This window comes from Miscanthus floridulus, chromosome 8, assembly GCF_019320115.1.
Source record: "Miscanthus floridulus cultivar M001 chromosome 8, ASM1932011v1, whole genome shotgun sequence".
NCBI classification, from domain to species: domain Eukaryota; kingdom Viridiplantae; phylum Streptophyta; class Magnoliopsida; order Poales; family Poaceae; genus Miscanthus; species Miscanthus floridulus.
This window is the reverse complement of record NC_089587.1, coordinates 82,835,128-82,854,561: the sequence shown is the minus strand read 5'-3', so window position 1 is coordinate 82,854,561 and position 19,434 is coordinate 82,835,128. Positions and strand designations below refer to the sequence as shown.

The 19,434-nt window shown below is 45.9% G+C and overlaps 1 protein-coding gene across 3 annotated transcripts; it reads right to left on the bottom strand.

Annotated features, from left to right (window-relative positions):
* Positions 1–142: 142 nt before the first annotated feature.
* LOC136476838 (F-box/LRR-repeat protein At3g26922-like) lies at positions 143–5,949 on the bottom strand. Of its 3 annotated transcripts, none has more exons than XM_066474801.1 (5): positions 4,835–5,949; positions 4,266–4,421; positions 4,001–4,193; positions 3,313–3,397; positions 143–976 (listed from the first exon to the last, which is right to left on the bottom strand). In XM_066474801.1, exons 1-4 carry the CDS (start codon positions 5,711–5,713, stop codon positions 3,360–3,362), a joined length of 1,266 nt encoding a protein of 421 aa, XP_066330898.1. In that variant the 5' UTR covers positions 5,714–5,949; the 3' UTR covers positions 143–976; positions 3,313–3,359. The 3 variants fall into 3 exon arrangements, with proteins under 3 accessions (XP_066330898.1, XP_066330900.1, XP_066330899.1); XM_066474803.1 differs by having other exon boundaries at positions 145–976; positions 4,001–4,184; XM_066474802.1 differs by lacking the exon at positions 143–976 and having other exon boundaries at positions 2,988–3,397.
* Positions 5,950–19,434: the final 13,485 nt, after the last annotated feature.

The window sequence follows — 19,434 nt, the reverse complement described above, 5'->3', positions numbered from 1 at the left end:
GTGGTGTAGCCGGCCGGGTCGTTGGGGGTGGTGGGTGCTGGGGTGCTCCCCGCGGCGGCGCGGAGGTGCTCTTCGAGCTCGTCGCGGTCGGCGGAGCCGAGCTCGATGCGGGTTGGGTTGCGGCGCAGCATTGGCGGATGAGGAGGTGGGAGGAGATGAGACGAAGGGCTTCCCTCGTCCTACTAGTAGCCTGGTAGGGGAACATTTGGATTTGCGGAGCTTGTCGAACGTCCGAGGCAACATGAAGTCACCGATCCGAACGCTTCCTTCTTTTTTTCCTCCCGTTCAGATTCAGAGTTCAGATGGTGTTGCCCCCTTCTCTCGTCCTACTAGCCTGGTATAGGGGAACATTTGGATTTGATTGCACGTACGGAGTACTCGTACTCAAGAAGAGTCTGGAGCAGGGCCAGCAAAACTGGTCTGCAAGTGCTCATCTTCAGGAATGGCTGCTGAACATATTCATATCAGAAGAAGAAGGCGCTATTACAGGACACTGCTTGCTTCGATGCATGTTCAAATCTTGCACTAACTGACATCGATTCACCTATAAAGCACGGATCAGGCAACATCTTACAGGAATCAGCTTACATCACGTATAGGTCTACATATCCCAAATTGATGACTGATGAGTGCATAATAAACAACTAGGTAGGAGGTTTCTACTAACTAGGCACTCCCGTGTAGAAACTAGTATTCTCTACCTTAAGTAGAGATACCTCCTAAATGACATGCATCATCACGGCACATCTCCTTTTCCTGCCAGTGAAGAAGGTGGAGGAGAGGAGGCTGTCACCAGTTGAAGCAGAGCAGCAGAGAAGTCTGTCTATCTAATCGGTGGCTTTAAGACAACCGCGGGCGAAAGTTGACACGATCCGGCTGCTGCAGACCAATGTCAATGCCCAAGAGAGGAAGTAAGGGAGGTGCCAGGTGGAAGGACAGAATGGTAAAACACTCGGCGGCATCCGTTTCATTTAGCCTGGTACATCAAAGTGAGGTTTCCAAAAGTGAATGATATACAGAAAGATTATTAAGATCAATGATGCAACTTCAACAGGATAAGTTCTTGCAAAGCCGCTCATCAAAATGTGATGGAACTAGGTTTAGGAACAAGGTTAACTAAACAGGAGTAACATGACATGATGTCCCTATAAGCTATGGACAAAAGGCAGCTACCAAATATTCCATTTTATACCTTTGGGATTTTGGTGTTTCTGTCCCTATTCTAAAGCTCAATGGTGATTTTTCCCCTTCTTTTTTAACTTTGTGATTTTGCCCTCGTTTTTTTCAAACGAAGCTGCCGTTTACCCCTACTTGTAACACCGTTTGGACTCGTGGGATTAAATGGCAAAAAGAAAATAAAAATAGGAAAACAAAACCATAGACAGAATGACAGCACTGCCCCTCCTCCTTCATGAATCGCACGAACAGGCACTGGAAGCAAAAAGCATCGGCCTCCTTCACTTTTCCGTCCCGATTCACAGCCTAGGGTTAGGGCGGCTGCCGCCGGCGTCTTCCCGGCGGCAAGGCGGCGCGTCGCCCTTCTCCTCCCCCCGGCTCGAGCCCCAGTTCGTGGCGGGTTCTCTAGGGGCGGCGGGTGCCCCAGGCGCCGGATCCGCCCCGACCATTGGCTGCCGGCGGAGACTCTTCCCGGCGGCAAGGCGGATCCCGACGACGAGGCTACGCATCTCCCTTCTCCTCCCCCCTGCTCGCACCTCAGTTCGCGGCAGGTGCCCCAGGCGCCGCGTCCGCCCCGCCCGATCCCCCCGGCGTCGATGCGGCACGCTTCACAGAAGTTCAGAATTATAGGTAGAGTTTCTTTTTTTTCCACTCCATGTGCTTCTTTGCCTTGTGAGATTAGAAACGAAATGGAAAGCGCGGACCAACTGATCTGTTGTGTGCTAGTAGTAGTATGGTAGTGTGCATCTCAGATTTTCAGTGTTGAAAATCAGTCAGTTGCCTGTTTGTGCTTGTAGGTAGTTCTTGCAGTTTGACTTTACGGCAATAATCTGACGAAGATCGCTTTTGTTTCCCTACTTTTGTAGAATCTTTGCCTCCACATGGAATGTCGGCGGTAAATCCCCAAGGGGATTGAATCTTGATGAATGGCTCCATTCTTCACCTCCAGCTGATATCTATGTTTTAGGGTGTGTAGCGCCAAGGGCTTCTAAATTTTAAACAAAATTTAACTTCACGATATGCTCTTGAGTGCTGGAAACTGTTTAACTTCTTTTTCTTGTTGTCAGATTTCAAGAAATTGTTCCTTTGAATGCTGGAAATGTTCTTGGCACTGAAGATAATCTCCCAGCCAAAAAGTCAGTATCCCTTGTCAGGAGGACATTGAATAAAAATCCTGGTTCATGCTGCTATGGTGGTTATCGCACACCATCTCCTGTCCCTGATCCAGTTGTGGAACAAGATGCTCATTTTGAAGGATCATCGAGAAGGCAGGATAGTTTATCCTATTTGCATCGTCAGTCATTCAACCTTAGCCGGAGTTTAAGAGTTGAAGGGAACCATATGCTGCCACACCCAAGGTTGGATCGTAGGTTCAGTGTCTGTGACCAGTTAGCTTGGGATGCAGGCAACATTGCTTCTCTTTACTAACATAGTTCGCTTTTTTCATATAAAGTGCAAGTGCTTCAGGAAGGGGAACAGGAAGGAGGGGAAGAGGAGCAACTTCTTGGAGGCTTGCTACTTTGTTAGGTTTCAATGCTTGATATGTAGCTCACTACTAGTTGCCTAGAGAACTCACTAATAGTTCCTACTTTTGTTTGACATGTCATTTAGAGACGTATATGTTGGTGTTTGGAATGTCATTTAGACCTCTGTGTTGGCATCTAATATGGTACTATTATGGCATGTTACATGGATCTGGTTTATATGGATCAGTTGTGTAATTAAATTCTGTTTACGTGGATTGTCAGTTGAAATGCTGTCAAATTTTTCTAAAAATTCTATATAAAAATGGTCAACTTGCTGTCTGAAAATAGGGGTAAAACACAAATATCATAATAAAACAAGGGTAAAAACATATGGGCAAAGTTGTCCTTTTGTCCAAAAGTTAACACCGTTACAGGGACTTCACAGGGTAAAGTCTTCCTTTGTTTTGAAATCGCAGGGGTAAAATCACAAAGTTAAAAAAACGAGGGCAAAATCACCAATACGCTTCAAAACAGGGGTAGAAATGCTTAAGCCCCTCATCAAAATGTGATGGAACTAGGTTTAGGAACAAGGTTAACTAAACTGGAGTAACAGGACATGATGTCCCTATAAGCTATGGACAAAAGGCAGCTACCAAATATTCCATTTTACCTTTAGATGATCTACTAGGGCCATCAGCAGCCCAGTACTTCTCACTTCTAACTGGAGTTTATATCAGTACACACAAAATTATAACCTGTAAAATAAAAGGGGAAACAAAAGCTCAATTAACTCTACTAGGAAATGCTGTTAACTGCTGAAAAAAAATGATATGAGAAGCAATTCATGAAGTATGGAAAGTTGTCTACAATAATAAGAGCCACCCTTGGACTAGCCTGCAACCTCATCAAAATACCATAGAATGATTTTTTTAAAAAAAATTACTTATTTGATATGTACGTTGACAAATAAGATCGTCTCAACTAACATAAGGAGCAATGGGTTCTGTATAAGAACTAAAACTACACATAGGCACACATGCAAGGTGCAAGTAAAAGGGCAGGATAGAAAAGCACATTAAAGAGACACAAAGAAGCATATTCAATATTCTCAAGGAGAAGCATGGCTTCACTAAATAATCAGATATTCACATATTTATTTGTGTGAGCAGGGTCTGATGGCAGCGACTTCAATGTTCAATCAAAATGGGCTGCTTAATGGACGAAAGTTGCCAACATGAATGCTTGCATAAGTAGAAGCAGGAGAACATTCGCAGGAGCCCCAGTTTGGTCATTGGTAATACTTGGTTTTATAAATTGACAACTGCAGAAAGTATCATGGCAGTTCATAGATAACTTACCGTCTGAACATTGGATTCTGATTTTCTCTAGTGGTATGCCATTGGCATTCAAGACCTTCAAAATTTGAAGTACTATTTCATCAACATCTTTACATATGATTTCAACAACCTGAAGATGGCTAGCTGCAATTGGTTGTTCCAATGGCTTGTAACTTCCCTCCGTTTTCATTAAATTGTTACATACCTGGAGCGACTGAATACTTTACTCAACAAATAAACAAAACCAAAATAAAGACTAGACACGTGTAAAGAACAATAAAAGTACCTTTGAAGGCTTCAGAGTAAGTTTCTCCAGAAGAGGTGCGTGATGGAGGAACCAAATTAGTCCCCTGAAGTCAGCAGACACAAACCATTTGCCAAGTACCAAAGTCTTTAACTTGCTATATGCAGGGCACCACTCCAAATCCCTGTTGAAAACATACTAGGAAAAGTGCAAGGGCATAAAGTCAAATAATGAAAACGCTGCAAAAGGAAAATTAAAATGAAAGCCGGAATCATATCCTGGTTAATATGCATGAAAAAGGTCTAGACTTCATATCTTTTATAGAGGTGCTAATTTAATCTATAAAACATCGCTAAGTTTGCTAAGCTGCATAAGCCATTCTGAAACTAACATGACATATATCAATTACAAGGCATCTCATTTTTAGTTAAACAATATCAGTAATTGCAGAAGAACAAAACAGTTCCAGTACTGATATAGAATGACAGTGGTCAACAAACTACAGGGGATGTTCGTTGAAATATGATGATCTGAAAGGAACAGCTGAAATACAGCTATGTATGTCAACACAATTCCAAAACTGAATACCAGGAAGGCAGCTGTGAGCATACCAGATCAGGATAAGCTGACAATTTCAAGTCTGTAGCTTCTGTTAAGCCTTCGAGAAACACGCAGTTGTAATCATCAGGACCGTAATAGTAATAACAACCATCACAGGCAGCATCTCCACAATCATCCAAGCGACCATTGTCACATCGATCATTATAGAAGTGATCGAATCGAACTTTTGCAGTTTCTAAAGATGGCATACTTTCAAGCATTGGAACCCTTCCAGCATTGGTAACGAAATCAAATGAAACGAGGCTCGGGAAAGACATCCCAGTGCGGTAGTTGGAATAAAAGAGGCAGTATATGATCCTCAGATGTTTCAAGGATGGGGAATGCATTTCCACCGACCGAACATCGCAATCCTCCATCTTGAGATCCTCCAGCGCCGGGCAGCACGAGAAATCAAGAACGCCGGCGTTGCCCTGGACACTCACAAGCTCTAGCCTCGTGAGGTGGTCAGAGGCGAGGGGCCGATCCTCCAGCACGAAGGGAAGCCGAGGCTTGATGGACACTTGGAACCGGAGCTCCCGAACCTGGCGCCGCAGGGCGCGGCGGATCCAGCTGTTGACGCGCCGCTCCATTCTGGGGACGTCATACGGGCCCAGATCTAGATCGACATCGAGGTCGAAATCGCAGGAGTCCAGGGAGGCGCCCCCGCGGCGGGCGTTCAGCAGGCCGTCGACGAAGGGGCCGAACGTGTAGACGCCGCCGGCCCAGCCAGTGCAGCCGGCGAAGCGCACGGCGGGCGCGGACCGCCAGTGGTGGCGCCAGCTCTGGGCGAGCACGCACGTGCGCACCGCGTCCTGCGCCGGCAGGAGGGAGAGGATGTGGTGGAGGACGCCCTCCGGGAGGTCGCTGATGCGGTCCGCCCCGCTCGCCATGGTCGGCGCTCCGTCGAACAGGCGGCGGGCGTCGCCGGCGGCGGTTGCGTTGGGTCGTGAGTGAACGTGGAGTGCCTACGCTGGGAAACTCGAGTAGAGTGCGTGCGTGCCTGGTAGAGGAACAATTGGATACGGATTTGGGAAGCGCTTCATGCTGCCTTCGGTTTTCTGATGTTGGCCCTTTTTTTCATACGTTGTCTTTGTTTCAGTGGAAGAGAAGAACGAAGGGCACTCGTTTCCTGAATCCTGACCAAACATTGCCTCGCCGTTCAGATGTCGATGGTGTAGATGCGGAGCCATCCACGATGACGTCTGGACTCGTCTTTTCGGTGCGACGGTGTTGTTTAAGCCTGGGCAAAATACCCGATACCTATTACCCGTATCCGAATTACACGAATCCGGACCCAAATTACCCAAACTCGAGGTACCCGATCCCAAATTCGGATAGCGATTTTGATTACCCGAAATTAGTTTGGGTAATTCGGGTAATATCCCCCGGTACCCAAACTACCCGAACTATCCAAAGATTTGTTTTTGCCTTTGTATTTATCATGTGTTGTTAGCTGAACCATTTAACTTATCACTTTATTAGAATATAATTCTCTCTATTTGAATAAGTGACTGTAATATATTATTCTCTACAAATTGCTATTGAAATTCTATACAAATTGCTGCTGAAATTATGTATAGATCGCTATTGAAATTTAGTGTAGTTGGTTGTTTTCTGTAAATTTGGGTATATCGGGTAATACCCGAACCCGAACCCGAATTATCGGGTACCCGAATTTGCGGGTAGTGTTTTTTCGGGGGTAATATCGGGTAGCAATTTTCATTACCCGAATTTTGAATTACCCGAATTACCCGACCCGAAAAAATCGGGTAACCCGAACGCCCAGGCTTGGTGTTGTTGATGTAGATGTATGTGGAGCCATTATGGATGACATCCGAGCTCGCCTCCTTGATGCGGCGGTATCGTTGGCGTAGGCCGTAGGAGCCATTGCCGATGACGTTCATGGTTGTCCCGATGCCGCCCGGTGTAGTGATGTTGGTGTAGGCGTGGAGCTGTTGTCGATGGTGTCGGGGCTCGCCTTCTCGGTGGGGCGACGTCGTTGGTGTAGATTGCTTATGGCATCCGTAGTCGTCTCGATGTCACCAGGTCCACGACACGCGTCGTCCACCTTGCTTCTCGGCTCTTGTACAAATGAGCATGGTCCCTCGGCGCAGCAACAAGACCTCGTCGTGCGTAGACTAGAGGCGAACGTCCATGGCAGCATCCGTGCTCAAGATCGGCCGAGCCTAGGGATGCGTGTCGCTCTTGTTATGAATCTCCACACACTTGTTAGGCCCCGTTTGGCACGGCTTCTGCCGGCTCTGGCTTATCTGACATTGGCACTGTAGTACAAAACCGATTTGATCTCTCCACCTTTTCTGTGTCACTGTAGCGCACATACTGTAGCGTGCGGGGACAAACCAGAAAAAACGCCGGTCAGTGAGAGGGGAAAGGGAGGGAGGAAACCAGTTGCGTGCTACAGTATTGCTACAGTGCCAAATGTCAGATAACCCGGAGTCGACAGAAGCCGTGCCAAACGGGGCCTTAGTTGTCGACGTGGCCGTGTCGAGGATGCATACGTCGAGGCCGGGGTGCCAAACGGGGCCTTAGTTGTCGACGTGGCCGTGTCGAGGATGCATACGTCGAGGCCGGGGCGTGCTTACAAATCCCGGCCATGATGCAGTCGTCAACGCAGCCGCCGTGTCATTGATGCAGAGACGTCGGGTCTTCTCGATAGGTCATGATGGTGTGGTGTGCCAAAACGGTGAGCACGAGGGTGCCGGCGCACATACATGCGGCGCGGTAACCATATGTTTCTACCTCAAGATGGCATGGGCTGCCATTGCTAGCTTCTCGGCACAGCCCACCTGATCACCGTCTTCGCCGCGTGCGCGTATCTTGCGTGTGTAGATCTCCTCTGAGCACCGCTGTTCGGTTTCATGTAAGTATAAAGAAATAGATAATAGATATAGATATATAGTATTTATAAGAAACACAAAAAAAGACAGAAAAAGAGAGGAGTACTTTGAAGTTGCTAACAGATGAAAAGATAAAAAAAATAAAAAGGAAAAGCATCCTATGCGGACGAACGGAAAAAAAGAAGATAAAAAAAAAGAAACAAAAAACGGATGTACATGAAAACAGGAAACGGAAATGGGTCTGATGACCGAAGAAAAAAAAGGAAGATAAACAAAAAAAAGGAAATAAAAACGGACGTACATAAAAACAGGAGCCGAAACGGATGCCATGTCCGGTGGGAAAAAAAGGCAAAAACGACGGATAAAGAAAAAGGCCTCTTGAGGGACGTCGATAACGGGTAACTCTAGATTTTTTTTTGGTGTTGTAAAAAGAAACTCTAGAGTTTTTTTTATGTGACAACGTATTGGGATCGGAAAAGAGTAGAGACACATGTGGCTTATGAGTCTAGTCACATACGTGATCTAATACGTTTTAGAATCGGACTCCGTATCGCGCTATGTTGGATATATTATGGGTTTGGTCCATATAATATTTAATAAATCAAATAAAATTCTATGGTACGTAATATTAAGCGTTGTATGTTTTAATACCGTATGAGTCTAGTCACATATGGCTTATGTCTAGTCACATACGTGATCCAATACGTTTTAGAATCGGACTCCGTATCGCGTTATGTTGGATATATTATGGGCTTGGTCCATATAATATTTAATAAATCAAATAAAATTCTATGGTACATAATATTAAGCGTTATATGTTTTAATACCGTATGGGATTTTGACTGAACGTTTACTCAGCTTATATGGTTGGAAATTATCTATCTTAATTGAGAAGCTGAGAAAAGGACAAATGGGTGCCACACGCGCGCACAGCCGCCGACGGCCGGGCCATGGCGGGCGGCGAGCGAGCGGGCGTGGCCAGTCTTTTGCCACTTAATCCACATAATTATGAGAGTTTTCTCTCTTTGATGGTGGAGGCGAACTGATTACGCCAGTTACCGTCCCTTTTGCTTTCCGTCTATTCAGACAACCGCTCTCGAGAGAAACCACATCTCAGCAGCTCTCTGGCTTCCCCGTCCCGTACCTCTGCGCGCATGGAGTAGCGGGAGAGCAGTTGCATCCGGAACCCTCGTTCGCCTGAGAACCTTGCACGGGGTGAGCGGCGATTAGGTTTTTGGAGAGCGATCCGCGACCGCTCGTCCACGAACGTCTTCTTCCTGGTGGTGATCGCTCTCGGAACCCGTCTTCTTTCCGGTGATTGCTTGTGGAACAGCAATGCGTCTTCTTCCCGGTGATCGTTCGTGGGACTGCACTGCGAACATCTTCCTGCATCGACTGCGGTCCACGACTTTGAGCAACGCATTATATCGACTAGTGCGAATGGAGCCTCCGATGCCCTCGGTATGGGACCTTCCGCTAGGTACAATCTAATCTCTGTAATTACTGTATTTTACGTTCTTACTGTATCAATCTGTATGTCATGTCTGCATGCTGTAGTGTTCATTAGAGATATACATATGCACATATATACCGTCATGAACCTGCTGATGTTATATTTCTGGATTAAATTGATGATGAAAATGCCTAAATTTTTAACAATCTAAAAACCTAATCTTAGGTATTTTTCTGTTAGTGGTTTTGCTGCTGCTTTGAAACCAAATAATTTTGATGGCAAGAATTTTATGATATGACGTGCCAAGATGGTATTGTGGTTAACTGCGATGAACTACTATTACGCCACATGGAGGAAGCCTGAATAGTTTACTCCTGAGGAGGAGCAAAAGTTCTTGGCTGCCGATAACCTGTTTCGAGGCGCCGTGATTAGTGCACTTTATCCTAAGTATGAGAAAAACTACATATCTTGCACATCAGGCAAAGAGTTATGGGATGCCCTTGAGGCAAAGTTTAGAGTTTCTGATGCTGATAGTGAGCTGTACCTTATAGAGCAGCTGTATGACTATAAAATAGTTGAAAACCGTTCTGTAGTCGAACAGGCTCATGAGATACAGGCGCTAGCAAAGGAACTAGAACATTTCCCATGTTTGTTGCCCGATAAGTTTGGGGCCGGCGGGATAATCGCTATGCTACCACCTTCTTGGAGAGATTTTGCTACTTCTCTAAAATACAAAAGACAAGAGTTTAGCGTGGCTGAGCTTATTGGATCTCTTGATGTTGAGGAGAGGGCAAGAGCAAAAGACAATCGTGGAAAAAGAGTTGAGTCTTTCGCTGTCAATATGGTGTAGAAGAAAAACTTATTTACATCTCGTAATAAAAAGAAGAACATGTAAGAGAACAGCAATGCAAAGCCTAAGCAAACTGCACAGTTTAAGAAAAAAACAACAAAAAAGGTGGAGGTTGTTTTGTATGCGGGAGTGATGAGTATTAGACAAGTGCGTGTCCAGACCGCAAATATAAGCAAGAAAAGAAATCAGCAAACGTGGTAATTAGCGAGACTAGAGGAGGAACATCTGGGTATGGTAATTCTTTACCTTTTGTTCTTTCAGTTTATCTTTCACCTGAGTGGTGGACGGACAGCGGTGTTAATATTCATATGTGTGCTGATGTTTCTTTGTTTACTTCCTATCAGACCAACAGGATTGGAGCCTTGCTGATAGGAAACTATTCGCATGCGCGTGTTCTTAGTGCTAGTACAGTCGTTCTGAAGTTTATTTCAGAAAAGACGGTGCTATTAAAGAACGTGCAACATGTCCCCTCTATCAAGAAGAATTTTGTTAGCGGTTCTCAGATGTTTCGTAATGGCTTTAAAATTGTACTTGAGTCCAATAAGTGTGTTGTGTCGAGACATGGAACATTTGTTGGAAAAGGTTATGATTACGGAGACTTATCCCGCTTATCTTTGCTTGATGATGTGTGTAATAAAGTAGTGAACAATGTTAATATTTCAGATGAGTCGAATATATGGCATTCATGACTTTGTCACATTAATTTTGGTTGTCTCACACGGCTGACAAATCTGAATTTAATCCCGAAATTTAACTTAGTCAAAGATTCTAAGTGACAGGTGTGTGTGCAATCGAAGCAACCGCGCAAGCCTCACAAGGCTGCTGAGGCGAGGAACTTGGCACCATTAGAACTCGTTCATTCTGATTTATGTGAAATGAATGGCAAATTGACTAAAGGCGGTAGACGATACTTTATGACATTTATAGATGATTGTACTAGATTTTGCTACGTGTATTTATTGAAAACTGAAGATGAAGCGTTGCATTATTTTAAAGTCTATAAAGCTGAGGTAGAAAATCAACTTGAGAAGAAAATCAAGCATTTGCGTTCCGATCATGGGGGAGAATATTTCTCAAATTAATTTTCTGAGTTTTGTGCGGTGCATGGAATTATTCATGAGAGGACGCCACCATACTCACCACAGTCCAATGGAATTGCAGAGAGAAAGAACCACACTTTAACTGATTTGGTTAATGCCATGTTAGAGACTGTGGGACTATCTAAGGAATGGTGGGGTGAGGCTATATTGATAGTGTGTCATGTTCTGAATAGAGTGCCCATAAAGAACAAAGAAATTACACCATTCGAGGAATGAGAGAAGAAGAGATTAAATCTCTATTACCTACGAACTTGGGGTTGTTTGGCAAAAGTGAATATGCCAATAAACAAAAAGCGAAATCTTGGACCAAAGACTATTGATTGTGTTTTTCTTGGTTATGCTATTCACAACGTGGGTTATAGATTTTTAATTATAAATTATAGTGTTCCTAAGATGGCTGTTGATACAATCATGGAATCTAGATACACTATATTTTTTGAGAATGAATTTTCCATGAAAAATGCACCTAACATGACTGGTCATGAATTTATAATTCTTCATGAGCATAAAAATTTTACTCCGATAGAACAAATTGAGGAACCCTATATGCAAAATCCTAAGGAGGATGACACTATAGTCACTAGAAAGAGTAAGAGACAGAGGACTGCAAAGTCTTTTGGTGATGACTATATTGTGTACCTTGTGGATGATACACCAATGATCATTGAAGAGGCATATTCCTCTCCTGATGCTGACTTATGGAAAGAAGCAGTACGGAGTGAGATGGATTTTGTTATGTCTAATGGAACTTGGGAAATAGTTGATCATCCCTATGAGTGTAAGCCTATAGGGTGTAAATGGGTGTTTAAGAAAAAGCTTAGGCCGGATGGTACTATCGAGAGGTACAAGGCAAGGCTTGTGACCAAGGGTTATACTCAAAAGGAAGGGAATGATTTCTTTGATACTTATTCACCGGTTGCCCGATTGACCACAATTCGAGTTTTGCTTTCCCTGACAGCCTCTTATGGTCTTATCGTTCATCAAATGGATATTAAGACAACTTTCTTAAACAAAGAGTTAGAGGAGAAGATCTATATGGATCAGCCAGATGGATTTGTAGCAAATGGTCAAGAAGGCAAGGTGTGTAAATTATTAAAGTCATTATATGCCTAAAACAAGCTCCTAAGCAGTGGCATGAGAAGTTTGATAGAACTTTAATATATGTTGACTTTTGTTATGAATGAAGTTGACAAATGTGTGTACTATCGGTATGGTGGGGGTGAAGGAGTCATTTTGTGCTTATATGTTGATGACATACTGATCTTTGGATCCAGCCTCAAAGTGATCGAGGAGGTGAAGGAATTTTTATCTAAAAATTTTGAGATGAAAAATTTAGAAGAGGCTGATGTTATTCTTAATATCAAGCTTCTGAGGGAAGGTGATGGTGGGATAACTCTGTTACAATCCCACTATATGGAAAAGGTGCTGAGTCGCTTTGGGTTTAGTGACTGTGCACCTACTCCTACACCTTATGACCCGAGTGTGCTATTGAGAAAAAATCGAAGAATAGTAAGGGATCAGTTGAGATATTCCCAGATCATTAGTTCGCTCATGTATCTTGCTAGTGCAACAAGGGCTGACATCTCATTTGCTATGTGCAAGCTGAGCCGGTTTGTGTCAAACCCGATAGATGATCACTAGCGTGCTCTTGAGAGAGTGATGCGCTATCTAAATGGCACTATGAGCTATGGTATTCATTATACCAGACACCCAAAGGTGTTGGAAGGCTATTGTGATGCCAACTAGATCTCTGATGCTGATGAGCTTTATGCCACAGGTGGATATGTGTTCTCGCTTGGAGTTGGTGCTGTTTCCTAGAAGTCTTGCAAGCAGACTATCTTAACAAAGTCTACAATAGAAGCAGAACTCACAACATTAGACACTGCTGGCTCTGAGGCCGAATGGCTTCATAATCTCCTTATGGATTTACCGGTTGTTGAAAAACCCATATCGGCTATTTCTATGAACTGTGATAACAAGACTACGATTATGAAGGTTAATAGTTCTAAGTATAATATGAGGTCTACAAGGCATGTTAAGAGACGACTAAAATCTATCAGAAAATTGAGAAACTCCAAAGTAATAGCGTTGGACTATGTTCACATGTCTAATAATCTAGCAGATCAATTCACTAAGGGTCTGTCACGCAATGTGATAGAAAATGCATCGAGAGAGATGGGTTTGAGACCCACTTAAAATTTACTATAGTGGTAACCTATTCTATGTGATTAGAGATCCCATGAAGTTGGATGGCGAAACAAGGTAGTAGTAAATTGTGAGGAAAGATCCTTAGTGTGGGGGCATTAACCCCTATACCCTTACGGCTAAGATTAGGCCGGCCCAGATTAGTGGGTCCAGTCCACCAAAAGACGATGCGTGGCCCGGCCAACCTATTCAGAGTCCCACGCAAGGAGTCAAGATAGATTTGACGATCAAGCAAGATCTTGGTCGGTTAGAATAGGAATCCTTATCTGGTCACCTATGGCAATTGTAACTGACTAGGATTAGTTTCTAGATCTATAACCCTATCCCCCAGACTATATAAGGCGAGCAGGGGACCCCTCTAAAAAACATCTCTCATTGACATACAACAATACAATCAGACATAGGACGTAGGTATTATGCCTTTTTGGTGGCCAAACCTAGATAAAACCTCGTGTCTGTCTTGCGTCACCATCTTATTTGTGGCTTGCGCATCTATCTGCCGACAATCTACTAGCTTGGGCATATCCCTAGGTAGACTACCGACCATATTTCGTCGACAATGGCACGCCAGGTAGGGGGTGTGCGTACTGCTCTCCAAGCAAACAAGATGGTCCTCATCTCCGGCTCCGTGGCTATACCGAACGGCCTCACGTTCACCATTGGCTAGATCACCTGGACCACCAGCTCCGATGACTTCATCGCCATGACCATGGAGGAAGCACGGATTCAATCTGCGTCGACCGCTGCTCCACCTGCATCGGCTACGGCTCCGACCACGGTGGACACGGCTCCGACCATGGTGGACACGACTCCGACCACGGTGGATATAGCTCCAACCACAATGGATCTGACTCCGACCATGGTACATCTGGCTCTGACCACGCCTGCATCATCTTCAGCCATGCCGAGAACCCGTCGTCCGCTTCCCCACTATAAAGGAAAGCAGATCGACAACACCGACCTGCTCGACTCCATCGATCGGGTCGACACTAAACTCGTTGAAACCCTAGCTCTAGTAAGTACAATTCAAAGTCAACCTAATGAGCAGGTAACCGCTCCCCACAATAGATCTATCCGACCAGCTCAGGCCAGTCATCCTGCATGACTTGGTACAGATCTCATGGTCATATCTACTCCTGAAGGGCGCTCCGCTCATCGCTAGCCAGCCTCCGCGACGGGTCTTCGGTTCTTCGAGTACGAAGCCTCGACGGATAACTACCAGGCCTAGCCCTATGGCCTATGAAATGCTGCCTCTAACTACACGTACAACATACAATGCTGCTCAGATCTATGTTTTGTACATCAGCCTCGGTCGAGGCCAAGCGACTTCATCAACATGATCCAGATTGAGGATTGTCAAGAAGGATCCGTCCACACGGTCCAAGAGGCTGACTCCAGCTCCTTGTCTGGCATCACATCTAATGCCTCCATCCACACCAAGCTCCAGCATCACGACGATGAAGGCGTCGAATACGATCTGGATATACCAGACCATGCCCTAGGGTTCCCGCAATTCCCGTCTTTCCCACCAAGACGAGGGGGTTTGATCAATGTTGTCAGCAATGACAAACCGCTAGCAGTTGGTGAAACAGAACAAGAGAGGATTGCACACGAGGCACACAATATTGACTGGTTTAATCACCGACAAATCGAAGCTGAAGCAGAAGAAGAGGCACGACGCATAAGGGTCTAGCCACGTGACCTCAATAATGCTTTTGACTAGGTGGGGGACAAATAGGTCTTCAAGACTCTAAGTGCCAACGTAGCCGTCGCCATGGCGACAATGCAACGGCTACCCAACACCCCTGAAACCCAGGTAGTTCGCGATGATATACAAGCTTATCTGACGGCAGCTATGGCTTAGACCGCAGAGATGGTGAATCAAGCCCGGGCTCCATCCGTTTTAGTCGAATCAAGCCACAACCGCCAATACTCAAGTTGCTCACAGCCCCTCAACCAATGTGGCTCGTGCAACAACGACCCATCAGACAATCATCAAGGCAGAAATGGTGGTCATGATGGTGGTCGGGATGACAATCGCCGTCGGGATGACAACCGCCGCGACGTTTGGGATGACAACCGCCGAGATAACCGCGATAATCGTCGTGGTCGCAGGGTTAATTAGGATGGCAACCGGGATCGCCGTGATGGTAATAATGATCTCCGCCGCTACCTTGAGGAACGCGATCTGCGCGATCACATCAACCAGAGAGCCAATGATCGAGCATCCCATGAAAGTTATCGCCGTATGGAATATGACACTGCCCATGGCTCGCCGGGTCTGAAACAGTTTACTCCGCACCTTCGCCAAGTCATATGGCCCAAAAACTTCAAGCTCGAGAAACTTCAGAAATACGACGACAAGGAAAACCCCAAATTATGGGTCATGCTCTATGAAACTACATATAGATCAGCCATGGCTGACGAGCACGTCATGTCTAACTACTTCCCAGTCGCTGTTGGCCATGCAGGTCACCAATGGCTAGTCAGCTTGCCAGTGAACTATTTTGATTCTTGGCAAGAGCTCAAGCAAGCCTTCATTGAGAACTTCATTGCTACTTGCGAACAACCCAACAACAAATATGATCTGCAACGAATTCGAGATCGAAAAGATGAGCCACTGCACGAGTACGTCCAACGTTTCTCGGAGATGCGCATCAAAGTCCCATCAATCTTCGACAACGAGGCAATCGAGGCTTTCATTACTGGCCTCCGCTTCCATGATGCCCTAAGGGACAAGCTCCTCCGCAAGAGACCTAAATCGGTCACAGCGCTCCTAGCCACCGCTAAGAAATATGCGGACACCGACGACGCTAAAAAGATAATTATTGAAGAAGCAGCAAGGGTTCCATGCTCCGACCACCCCCACACCATGATGACTACCGCAGCAACCGTGGTCAGAACGACAATTTTGACCACCGCAACTAGCGCAATGACTCCCGCGACCACCGTGACCAACGTAATCAGTGGTGTAACCGCCATGACGATTACAGGGGCAAGCGTGCTCGGGAAGACGACGGTGAGGTCAATACCGTTAAAAAAGGTGGCAGACGTCGTAACTACGAAGATGACTACGCCAAGGCATTGAAAGGGCCCTACCAGCTCCACCCCAAGTCAAACCATACTATGGAGAATTGCCACGTTCCCAAATCTATCTACACGCGTCAACAGGCTCTAGATACATCCGACAAGCCTAATGACATAGGGGAACAGCGCAACGAGGACAACAACGATGAAGACGTAGATCCCCATCACAAGTACGTCAAGCCAACCGATCGCGTGCACACCATTATCGGAGGCAAAGTGTCCATCGAGACCAAACGCAAACGCAAGCTGCTCACTCACGCTTGCTTGAACGTGACCAACACCGACAACCTCCTTGCCGATCCGTGGCTCCCTCCATGGTCTCACCATGAGATCTCCTTCAGTAGAAAGGACCAATGGGCCGCAAACCTAAGCTAGGACGTTTTCCCCTGGTCCTCAATCCTTGCATCAACAAGGTTCAGTTCAACAGAGTGCTGATCGATGGCGGCAGCTCCATTGATATACTGTTCAAGAATAGTCTGCCCACCCTAAAGATAACCCAGGCAGATCTCAAGCCATACGAGGCATAGTTCTAGGGTGTTCTCCCCGGATAGAGCTCTACACCTCTCGGGTAGATCATGCTACCTATGCAATTCGGGACTCCGGACCACTTTCGCACTGACTACGTCAACTTTATGGTCGCTGACTTCGACGGCACCTATCATGCTATTCTTGGTCGACCGTCGCTCACCAAGTTCATGGCCATACCTCATTACAAGTATCTGGTGCTCAAGATGCCTACCAAGAAAGGAGTTCTAACCCTCAGGGGCAATGTATACGTAGCTTATACTTGCGAGGACAACAGCTTCAAAATAGCAGAGGCTCACGACCTCTCTATTCGCATGGCCAAGACCATGCTCGATGCCAAGAAGACCTCCGCCGACCACCTAGAGATTCCAGAGCTCAAGGCTCCATGCAATAACATCAAGTCCAAGGAACACAAGGTGATCTAGCTGGTCGACCGCGATCCTAGCAAAATGGCCCTTATTGGGGCCAACCTAGATCCCAAATAGGAAGACGCGCTTGTTAGGTTCTTGAGGAGCAACATAGATGTGTTTGCATGGAAACCTGCTGACATGCCCGGTGTACCTCGGAACTTGATTGAGCACTCCTTGAATGTCAACGGCAAGGCCAAACCTATCAAGCAGAAGCTACGACGGTTCGCTCGCGACAAAAAGGAGGCGATTAGGGTAGAAGTTACACGACTTTTGGCAGCCGGATTTATCAAAGAAGTGTATCACCCGGAGTGGTTAGCCAACCCAGTTCTTGTACGCAAAAAGAATAATGAATGGAGAATGTGCATTGATTACACTGATCTCAACAAACACTGCCCTAAGGACCCCTTCGGTTTACCTCGCATAGACGAGGTCGTAGACTCAACTGTCGGTTGCGAGCTGCTTTTCTTTCTCGATTGCTACTCTGGTTATCACTAGATCACTCTCAAAAAGGACGACCAGATCAAGACATCTTTTATTACGCCTTTCGGCGCCTACTGCTACATGACCATGTCGTTTGGGCTCAAGAACGCCGGGGCTACCTACCAATGCGCTATACAGGCCTGCCTCAAAGAAGAGATAAAAGACGACCTCATCGAAGCTTATGTTGATGATATAGTTGTTAAAACCAAGGAAGCGCATACCCTTGTTGACAACCTGGAACGCACCTTTGCAGCCCTTAACACATTCCAGTGGAAATTAAACCCAAAAAAGTGCATCTTCGGTGTTCCCTCTGGCATACTACTTGGCAACATTGTCAGTCACAACGGCATACGCCCTAACCCGGAGAAAGTCAAAGCTATCTTGGACATAAAGCCACCCAAAAAGGTAAAGGATGTTCAGAAGCTTACCGGATGCATGGCCACCCTCAGCCATTTCATACCAAGATTAGGCGAAAAAGGATTACCATTCTTTAAACTGCTCAAAGCATCCGAAAAGTTTGAGTGGTTGGAGGAAGCAGACGCTGCCTTCACACAGCTAAAACAATACCTTACATCACCTCCGGTCCTCACTGCTCCTAGAGAAGATGAAATACTCCTGCTTTACATTGTGGCTACCAATCGAGTAGTCTCCACGGCCATGGTGGTCGAGCGCGACGAGCCCGGCCACATCTACAAGGTACAATGACCAATCTATTTCATCAGTGAGGTACTCAATGAGTCCAAGACCAGGTACCCATAGATTCAGAAGTTGATCTATGCCATACTGATAACATCCCAAAAGTTGAAACATTACTTTGACGGATATCGTGTGGTGGTCATGACTGAGTACCCTCTGTGAGACATCATTAGCAACAAGGATGCAAACAGGCGCATTGTCAAATGGGCAATGGAGCTATGCCCCTTCTCCTTGGAATTTGCCAGCCGTACTACAATCAAGTCTTAGGCACTCGTTGATTTCATCGTCGAGTGGACAGACTTAAGCATGCCTGCCTCTCTAGGGTCCGACGAGTATTGGATGATGTACTTTGACAGTTCTCTCAACATTGACGGTGCGGGGGCAGGAGTCCTTTTCATGTCACCATCCAAGGAGCAGCTCCGGTACGTCCTCGGATTTATTTTCCAGCATCTAATAATGTCGTCGAGTACGAAGCATGCCTACATGGTTTGCGCATTGCGGTTGAGCTCGGCGTTAAATGCCTCTATGTCTATGGAGACTCTGCTCTAGTCATCAACCAACTCAACAAGGACTAGGACACGACCAGCGAAAAGATGGATGCATACTGCAAATCGATCAGAAAACTAGAAGGCAGGTTCTATGGCATCGAGTACATACACGTGGTCTGGGACAAGAATAAAGCAGCGGGTGCGCTGTCAAAGTTAGGATCATCCCGAGCCAAAGTCCCACATGGTGTATTTGTCCAAGACTTGCTCACGCCTTCCATCGAAGAGGAAGATTCCACGGTCGACAAGCCTCTAGACCAGCATTTGGTGGCTACGGTTCCGGTGTCGAGCACCACCGAGCCACCTCCGACCACTCATTAGCTAGACTGGAGAATACCTTTCATCAAGTACCTAACAGATTGTAACACCTTGGGTGTTAGCCTTGCATAACTTGACTTGCAT

Excerpts from the sequence above, each read along its gene's own strand:
- LOC136476838 (XM_066474801.1), bottom strand. The coding sequence starts at position 5,713 with ATGGCGAGCGGGGCGGACCGCATCAGCGACCTCCCGGAGGGCGTCCTC. Across the intron at positions 4,422-4,834 it reads TGTCAGCTTATCCTGATCTG|TATGTTTTCAACAGGGATTT; the intron begins GTATGCTCACAG and ends CACTTTTCCTAG. Across the intron at positions 3,398-4,000 it reads CAGAATCCAATGTTCAGACG|GTTATAATTTTGTGTGTACT; the intron begins GTAAGTTATCTA and ends TTTATTTTACAG.